This window comes from Austrofundulus limnaeus, unplaced genomic scaffold (genome assembly GCF_001266775.1).
Source record: "Austrofundulus limnaeus strain Quisiro unplaced genomic scaffold, Austrofundulus_limnaeus-1.0 Scaffold241, whole genome shotgun sequence".
Classification (NCBI taxonomy): Eukaryota; Metazoa; Chordata; class Actinopteri; order Cyprinodontiformes; family Rivulidae; genus Austrofundulus; species Austrofundulus limnaeus.
Window position 1 is genome coordinate 568,672 of NW_013952643.1, and position 9,805 is coordinate 578,476.

Genomic DNA, 9,805 nt, shown 5'->3' on the forward strand with positions numbered 1-9,805 from the left:
GCCCTGCATATTTTAGAAGTTTCCCTGCTTTAACGCACCTGATTCAGATGATTGCCAGTTCAACAAAAGCCTGTTAATCAGCTGTCAATTGAAATCAGCTGTGTTGAAGCAGGGAAATATCTAAAACATTCAGGGCAGTGTGCCTTAAGGATCAAGGTTGGAAAAACACTGGTTTAGAGTCGTCAAAGCCTCTACTAGACATACAGTAGCCGTTTTTGTAGGGATGCATTCATATCGTATCGGCCAATATTGGTCAATTTTTAGAATATTGGTATCGGTCAAATATGTAAAACTAGGCCAATATTAATGACCGATATTGATTTCCCACTTTTTTGCTTTAGTTTCTGTTTTGGGAGGAGAGATGGTTCGTTGAGCAAAATCTGTTTGATCACGATAGTGATATTGATGCTGCACAGCCAGGAATAGCTGAAGCAGASAGCCATGTCAGAGGTCTGGTTGTTTATTTACAGTATCAAAACAGACCCAAGTGTGTTTGTGGGTATATGTATAACTTTTGTATTTTTTTTTAATATCAGTAAATATTGGTTATCGGCCATAACATATGTCGTTATCAGCTGAAATTTTCATATCGGTGCATCCCTACGTTTTTGCATTAAAGAGAAGAAGTGGTTGTATGTATGTGGTCTTTACGTTATGGCTGATTGCTCTAGGAAGAATAGATCCCAATGTAAAAATTCATTTGACAATTTTATTAATCAAAAACATGACACTCACCCAGACCTTCTGGTCTCCAATAAGGTAAGTAGCACTTGAGTTCCATTAACRATGGAGACCTCACTCCTCTCACCTTCAAACATGTTTTTGAGGAGCCCTGCTACAGTCTCCTGCCTGAAAGGAAAGAAACAAAGCTGACGAACAAATTTCCTTTTTCTTTGCTTCTGGTACATAAAAAACAAAAAAAAATTCCAAAACCTTAATTGTTGAACAGGTTCTGTCAATAATTTTTTTTCTCGTATGCGAGAAAATGGGCCTCATGCAAGAACCGTCCGTACGAACAGATTTGTTCTTAAGTTGTGCATACGAGTGATTTAGGAATACTTGTGGAATTCACCAATTTTTTATATTGTAAGATTTTTTTCAGATAGGAACAAAATTCACGAGTGGTCCAGACCTGTCGTATATTTTACGWGCAGTCATTCTGCTGTTATCCAGATGGATTTTCTTCACTAATAACTTTAAATTTCATTAGTTTGAAGATATTTTGAGCTGAAAGTAAATCACACCCCATAAATATGTTGACAACAGGCTATTCTGTTTGAATTGGAATTATAATTTTAAATGTAATAATGTCTAACAATATAAAACAACTTAAATTCTGCATTAATTGAAGTTTAATTTGTCTTGGTATATAATAGGCTTTATACTGTAGATTGTTGTTGTTTTTTTAATCCAATTTTATTTTGTTGAGATTTATTCAGCACATCAGCTACGCTATTTTCTCCAAAGTGACAGACATATTTTGGAGACATTTTAAAATGCTTTTTTCAGAACCACATCTGATACCACTTGTGACGGCAGGAAAGACAGGGGTGGGGGGGTGGTGTGACTGGCATATCGAACTTTGGCTCTTCTAAATGAAAATTAACACAGTTGTTTACACTTGAATTAGAAATATTTGACCAAAGGAAAATCAGAGCAGGACTAGAGAGAGATGAATATGATTACATTTTTAATTCTGTGACTGTATACGAACCACGGGAGACGTTGCATTAACAGCAGCTGTCATTTCATTCCTTGGCTTTAGCAGCTTTTTTTAATTCCACAGCTGACGCTACTAGTAATGAAGATTTTCCTTTCTGGATCTCAGAGAGCAGGACTTCAGTCTCCGAACTCGTGTAGTTCTTCTTTTTACCTTTTGCTGCCATTTTCATGAATGGACACTTCCTGGTATGTGGGGCAGGAAATGTAGCCTTACATGGTGTTTTTAGGATTGTAATTATGCTAATTACCTCTCCTTGTGCACCTGAATATGCATTCATCATATTTACGCTGCGCATTTACACTTTTCCTGAAGATAGAAGCATTTGTTAAATCTGACGTGGCATGTTCATACGAACAAAAGTAAGAGAAATTTAGGATAAGAATACAAACATGTTCTTGCATGAGGCCCATTAACAACTTTACAAAACATATAAAGCTCTTTGTCCAATTAGAGAATGCATGTGAGCTCTTGAACTACAATGTMTGCCTTTTATTTCTGCTATAATGAGTCAATGTTGATGTATTTTATGTTAAATAAATGCAGTGTTTTTTTCTTTTTATTGTTTAGTTGATTTTTTTTTCTTTATTTTTGTACTTAAACCCAAAAGCATCAGAAACTTACGACTCCAGTACAGCCAATAATGGGTCAGACTCCACATTCTCCTGCATCTGACTGGCCTGGTCTCGACTAAGGCGGATGATATCACAAAGCGTTTGGGATGCATTAGATTGTCTCTGGAAAGTAAACATTTAAATGAGAAAAGTAGAATAGCTTTGTTAGTAAATGATGAGAACTCAATGTGGCCGAACACCACCCACTCTGCTCTCCACTCACCTCCTCATCTTTGCCAGTATGGATAAGTTCTATAAGTTTCTGTACCAACCTTTCCTCATTCAGCCACTGGAAAAAAAACACAAAAATGAGTTCATATACACGTTTCAGTGGTTAAGTGTTCAGGCAGAAGAGTTACTGGGTGTTTAGGTAGCTTACATGCAGAACCTCCTGCCTTAACGGGGCTGGTTCCACGCAGCTAATGAGGCGAAGCAGCAGGTCCATCATGGCAGAGGCATCAATGTGTTTCAGCACCAGATCGATAAAGCCTTCCTTCTTCTTTAAAAATGTAATAACCTGAAAAAAAGGTTTGGTATTGGGGAGTTTTAAAAATGAACTACAATAATAATTTCCTACATGTTTTCATTAATGTGAACATTTTCACTGCACCTGTTCGGTTTTCCTGGCTATGAGATTGCCAATAGTTTTACTGAAGAAGCTGGCAAGTAGGGGGTTGAGGGGCGGGTCCTGTTCCAGGAAGTGGTACAGCACCTCCAGGAGTGACTCGTCCCCGCCAAGCTTATCATTTATTATGGTCACATCTGAAGTCAGGAGCTCACAAGCAATATTAGGAAACCTGACAGGAAAACAAACAAACAAACAAACAAAAAAACAATTACACAATAAACAGCAGATACAATGTAAAAAAAATTGTAATTATATTAGAATAAAATCATTTTTAACTGCAAGGGAACATTTAACAAAATGCTGTGTTTTTGTTTGTGTGAAATAAACACCATCTGCAAGCCACACACCTTTTCCTGACTATTATCTATTTGTTGTTTATACTAGTTGTCAGGCATAGTGATAGAAAAAAGTAATCATGATTAATCGTGGCATTTCCCCAATTCTGTTTGCCAGTCCACCCAGCAGCATTGTGACATTTTGTCTAAATTTTATAATATTTACCTTTTATTTAACACAAAAATTCTTGTCATTCTTGTTTTGTCTTCTTATGCTACRTTTAACTTTTACACTTTTGCTCATTTTAGCAACACTTTTGCTATACTGGCCTATTGCCTATTATTACTATTATGTTACTGTTCTGTTTTTAGCTCTAGTTCTGCTCTTTTCAGCTTTTGTTTTAACACCAACTCAGTTTTTGCTCCTTTAAAAGATTTTTTCAGTCATTCAGCTCACACTCAATTTTGACTGAAAATGTAATCTGTTTTTTATGGGGTTTTTTTATCAGATTAGAAATAAACCAGATCAGATTAGATAAAACCAGACCAGATCAGATTAGATCAGACCAGACCATCAGCTCTTACTTGAAGCGGCTCTTCTCCTCCAGGTCTGCAGGAGGCTCTGTGGTAATGAGGCTGACCAGCTCTTGCATGCAGTGGTCCTGAGACAGAAACAGGAGCAGTCGACGGTTTTGGGCCTTGCACTCCTGCAGGACGTCGTCTTCTTCCATCAGCTCTCTCAGTGTCACGTCCTCCCTGTCCAGCAGCTGGTCGATGTGGGACGAGGTGTGCAGATCAAACTTCCAAAACATGWTGGCTGCTGGGATGGAGGACTCAACCCTGAACCATGAGTGTGACAGGAGAGGCAGAAGAAAGATGTCAAACACAAAAACAACAAAAGAAAACACTGATAGTGTTGGAGAAAAGAGGATGATAAGAGAATCTGATCTGAACAGAGGTCTGTTCCTCGTGACCCGCCGCTTCAACACATCTGATTCAAATCAATTATCTACTCAGAAAGTCATCAAGATAAGCCTGTCAATCACTCATTTATTTCAGTCAAGTGTGTTGAAGCAGGAAAACACCTAAAACATGCAGGACAGTGGGTCACGAGGAATTGGGTTGAAGACATCTGATCTAGAAAATAAACAAAGCACTTTTACTTTTTKARAAAGCTGTTACAACAATAGTAGTTAGAAGTTTAATATTATGGCATTATCTTCACTTGTTAACATTAAACTGTTTCTTCTGACAACAGTGTTGATAAAATAAACAACCTGTTTGATACATGTCACTGTATACATTTTACGGGACTCTGTAGAATTAAAAACAAACAACATTGGAAAAAAAAACAAGATGCTTTAGGGTGTCAACTAAATAGTGCTGCTCTAGATCTATAAAATATGACAGATCTATAAGACTGTGTGACAGAACAACTTTGTTTAAAGCAAACAGGATTAGGACCCCCTGTGCAAATAAAGGCAGTCATCATCAGTCTAAGCTCTAAATACCAGTGTTGAGTTCTGACACATACCAGTGGATGAAAAATGGATATCTTTAATCAGACCTCCCCTGCAGGCAGGCAGGCATTTGTGTTTGTGCAGACAACAGAGAGTGTGGTGAGGCCTGGCATTTATCAGCATGGGTCTTCTCTTAAAACCAAGGCCTCTTCAGGAGTTCAGACGCAGCCAGGCTCACCATAATCTGAACAACATGAAGAGTTTATTATTAACAAATTGTGCAAATATACCGTGAAGCAGCAAAGTTCATCGTGTGCTTTTATTCCAAACTTGGCAATGAGTAAAGCTTAAATTCATCATTAATAAAATGATTCGTTTCTAGTAAACAGGTGTATCTACCGTTAGTTTGGTTCTCCTGGTGAAATAATCTACCTGCTGCTGACTTTGTTGCTCTGAGCAACTTGCTAACAACTGTTGATTGTTGAAATCTAAGTGCTTGCCCCCCTCCCACCCCACAGGAGGAGGTTTTCTTTGGGCAGCATCGTCCATCTGGCATACATTTACAGAGTACACAAGAGCAACAATAACTTGCTGAGCTCTCTCTGTGGACACTGAGCAGGAAGCCAAATGCTTGACTTTACATCCAAAATAGAAGGCACCAGAGGCAGCCTCAACAAAAACAGCCCATCAGCACACGATCATGAAAAGAGGAACAATAAAGACGTATGTGGCTGTTGTGAGCCAAAGCAGACAAGTTAACAAGGAGTGAAAACACTCCTGTACTTACAAAATGAAACAAATGTTTACTATGTTTCAGAGGTTATAATTAAAGTTTGCTTAAGTTTCTGGAGTTTGGGTTTTAGGACCCTGAGTTTCATAGAAGAAAACTTAGACAACTTTACATTTTAAGTGCCTGTGACATGCATTTCCAACAAATACAAAAACTGGACGAAAACATATTCTTTTTAAAGAAATTTGACAAAATACACTTTGTTTTACCCGTTTTGTCACATAACTGGCCTATTTGTGTTTTGAATTTGGCACAGCAGGAAGTGACAACGAACTTTCACTACCTGATTGACTTTACGCTAATGGACAACATGAAACCATCAGTCGAGTGACCAAGTTGTTGTAAAATCATTGTTATTATGCTGAAATGGTGGATTGCTGATAGTTGCAGCGGTACTGCAACACCAGATGTCTGTCTGTACTGCTTTCCAGTGGCTACGAATGTAAAAACTGCTTMGATCAGATTGATTCTTCTACTCACTGCCTGTGTTGTTGGCCATCTTTGTAATGTKCTGTTTACATGCAGGTGTTCCTCTTCTTCAATACTGTAATTGATGTTATTTTTCTAATAATGCATTTGTATTTATTAGAAACATTTAATGTCACAGGTACTTAAATGGGATTTGCTTACAAATATGCTTGTGAACAAATCAGTTACGCATAAATAATTCAAGTAGCCTTATGCCAAAAGGGTGGTTGATTAACAGGACATGTAAATGTGTTCATGTATTCATCCATTCAGAAAAAAAGTAGCAACGCTGCTTTAYTAATAGCTTAAAAACATTCTTGCTTTTAAAAAACATATACATTGTGGGCCAAAGTGAGCTTCATTTACAGGACTCAGGCACTACCTGTTAGTAATATCAGCCAATTAACCAGTTTATTTCTAGTCAGGAACCTACTGAAACTCATGTTAAAGATTTATTCACTTAGAATACTTAAGGTTGTTGATTTTACCTTAAAGTAGACATATCATGCTTAAAGGGATCCACGATTAGTTGTAACATTTGACTTTATTTGATAAACATTTATTTTAACTGTAAAATAAAGACTGTAGAAATACTGTAGGCTAAGTTTTGTAATTTTTTTAAATATATTTTAACACTGATGGAGCCATTTTATTTACACGCAAAGCATTCTGGGTAAATGATGACATGGATAGGTTCTCGGTGTGAGCGAGCTATATCCACCCTGAAGGTTAATCTTAGACAATATCTGATGATCGACTTTTAAATGAAACCAGAGAGCGTTGACAGAGAGGAGAAGGTAGAAATCATTTAGTCTACAAYTGAAAATATGGATGGAGGACAACAGAGCTGCTTCATGGAAGAATCTCAGCTTAGCTTGTTAGGTTTAATGTTAGCGCCGATGCTATATTGCTTTATACTGCCTTGTATTAGCTTGGTGCTAGCGCGACAAACTAACAAGCTAAACTGAGGTCCTCCATCCATATTTTCAGTTGCAGGCTGAGTCATTTTTGTGTTCCCCTCTCTGTCATGTGGATGGAGGACCTCAGTGACAAGAGGAGAATGTGTAGCGCTGAGCTAATACATATATATGGTGATAGCGTAGGGGCTAACGCTAAAGCTAACAGGCTAGGCTGAGGTTCTTCTTCCATGAAGCAGCTCTGTTGTCCTCCATCCATATTTTCAGTTCCAGGCTGAGTCATTTCTACCTTCTCCTCTCTGTCAACGCTCTCTGGTTTCATTTAAAAGAGTCGATCATCAGATATTGTCCAAGATTAACCTTCAGTGGGGATATAGCTCGCTAGCAGCCTCGCACCGAGGACCTATCCACGTCATAATTTACCCAGAATGCTTTGCGTGTAAATAAAATGGCCCCATCCGTGTAATATATTTTTTAACTTTTGGTTTAAAATTTATGAAAACTAAACATCCTACAGTATTTTTACAGCCTTTGTTTTACAGTTAAAATACATGTTTATCAAATAAAGTGTAATGTTACAACTAATCATGGATCCCTCTAAATGCTTCTTTTTCACATGTAAATCCTTCAGTTGRGGTCTTTATAGAGTGAAACTGCAGAGCTTTGGTTTGAATTCTTCCTTATTTTAACTTTACAAGCCCCTCTTTCACCCCTTTTCTGAAGTGCGTCTCAGATCAACTCGTTTTGAGGCTGTCCTTTTAAATCCAAAAGAGGCACTTCATGCCCTGCTCCCCTTTCAGCTTCCAGAGTGGTCAATTCCAGTTTGATAGTAGGGTTTACGACTAGCACTGCAGCACCGAAATATTTTATTTACAAGTTAATTAAAATATGTCAACAATGGAAGACTAATCCATTTAATCTTATATGTTGGAGCCAGAGTATGACCCAAAGCCAACTAAATTTTAGTAGGTCAGTCCCGACCTTATTTGGCAGTTCCGTCGCAAATACTTTAACATAATAGTTCAGAAAACAACATGGAAAATAAAGAAAACTGGACTGGTTGAAAAATATAACCCAAACAAAATATAAAAGTATCCATGCAGAACCAGGAGAAATTAAACTTTTCTGCACTCCTAGAGACTCCAAATACACAACAAAATGCATTTAATGGCTAAAAAGTTGTTGTTGTTTTGTTTAGTTTTTGCTTTGCATACTTATATTTATGTAACTAGGTGTTTTAATGATTTGGCCGACTTTTCGGTTAATCTAAACAATAATCGACAGATTAACTGATTATTAAAAATAAACACTATTTGCAGCCCTACATAATATCTCCCCTTTAATAATTAATGTTTGTTTAAAGATAACTTAATTATAATATGGGATTATATTTCACTCGTGTCAATTCTTGGATTTCAAAATYCTTTATAATCTGTGTTTTACTCTGGTTTACACAAAAGTTCACCTTAGTCTGTCAGCTGTCAATCAAGAGAAAATAAATATGCCCACCTAAAAAAAGATTTCATTTAGTTTATTTTAACCTAATGTACAGCTCATGTGTCATTTCAGACTGACAAATATATGTATATGTTCCCTCAATTAGTTAARTTATCCAACAAGAAGAAATACGGTCAAATAAACGTAAACTGGGCCTGCATCAAATGACCTGCAGYAGATCAGACTTCTGTTTACTTTTACTCAACATAGAAATCAGGAGCAAATAACACAACAATCACTTAAATATATAAACTAACACTGAATAGTATTAAACTCGTTTRGCTGTATTTCAAGCAGAATCGTGTTTATAAGGTTCCTGTATCTCAGCATAAGTTGGCCTCCGACTCATTAAAATCTCTAAAATCGTTGTTTTGCTTTAAATGTAGCTAAATACGGAAATTTCAAACTATATGCAATATAATTTAGATCAAAAGAGGGGAAACTAGTTAAAACTGAAACTACTTTTATACTTGCTGCTGAGTAGAACATTTGCAATTATAAAGCGCCGTCGCGTGTATTTTTTAAATAAACACATTGTAGGCAAATAAACCAATTTACTGACACTGACTTGATAAAATGCAACTGTAAATATTTAGACATTTATTTGGACTGTGAGTTTAAAAAGCGCTACCTAGTTCCTCCTTTTCCTCTGATTAGCAAGTGAGCTAATTAGCTGCAGACAGTTGAGTGTTGAACGGAGTTAGCAAACTTAAACAACTTAGGTACAACTTTGTAGTTTGAGTAGCAGTGTTAACATTTGCTACGTTCTCAAAATAAATAAACATTTTAAGACAGAAACTTACCTTTTGTTAAATGTCTACTGCTGTTCCCCTCTTCTCTGCTGGACTTTTGAGGATTTTATCGTCAAAGCAGCCAGCTATTAGGTCAATGTGGCTAACTCTTGGTTCTCGGTGTTGGCTAACATCCGTTAGCCYGTGTTAGTGATTTGTTTTGAAGCACGAGCTAACGTTAGCTAGCTTAACTTGGCAAGCGTTGTCTTTGAAAACTGGCAATACACAGATCCCCCACATTAACGGCTTCTTACAATTAAAAGGTATTATTTTGGATCAACATGGTATGGTTCGTACTCACGCTCAAATAATTCAAACGCGAGGCTGAGTTTAGCATGCAAAGCAAGAAAAACTCAGTCATAAATTTCGAATCAAAATGGCGACATTGTTACGAGAGCGCGCAAGAGACAGGGACGCGCGTGCAGAGCTGTAAATAAGGTATGGAGCCCTGTTTCTGCCAAAAAAAAGAGGCTCTGTGCCATGGTAAGGCCATTTAAAAATAATAATACAAAGGCGAAAGTGATAAACAAAATCTAATTATAACAATAATCATGGTATTGTAAGTAAAATTGGAGTTTAAAAAGCCATACAATGGAACCAAAACACTTGCTAAGTATTTGAAGTCATAATACAGTGTATTAATAG

The 9,805-nt window shown here is 37.0% G+C and overlaps 1 protein-coding gene across 1 annotated transcript in view; it reads right to left on the reverse strand.

The window, feature by feature from the left end:
* ppp6r2a (protein phosphatase 6, regulatory subunit 2a) overlaps nucleotides 1-9,542 on the reverse strand; it is a 34,314-nt gene extending 24,772 nt beyond the window's left edge. The window contains exons 1-8 of the mRNA XM_014020120.1: nucleotides 9,173-9,542; nucleotides 4,772-4,941; nucleotides 3,823-4,077; nucleotides 2,945-3,131; nucleotides 2,714-2,851; nucleotides 2,558-2,623; nucleotides 2,345-2,457; nucleotides 736-849 (exon numbers count right to left, since the gene is read on the reverse strand). Coding sequence (XP_013875574.1) covers nucleotides 736-849; nucleotides 2,345-2,457; nucleotides 2,558-2,623; nucleotides 2,714-2,851; nucleotides 2,945-3,131; nucleotides 3,823-4,049 — 845 coding nt within the window. The 5' untranslated portion in view covers nucleotides 4,050-4,077; nucleotides 4,772-4,941; nucleotides 9,173-9,542. The remainder of the gene's footprint in view (nucleotides 1-735; nucleotides 850-2,344; nucleotides 2,458-2,557; nucleotides 2,624-2,713; nucleotides 2,852-2,944; nucleotides 3,132-3,822; nucleotides 4,078-4,771; nucleotides 4,942-9,172) is intronic.
* Between the last annotated feature and the right edge of the window lie 263 nt (nucleotides 9,543-9,805).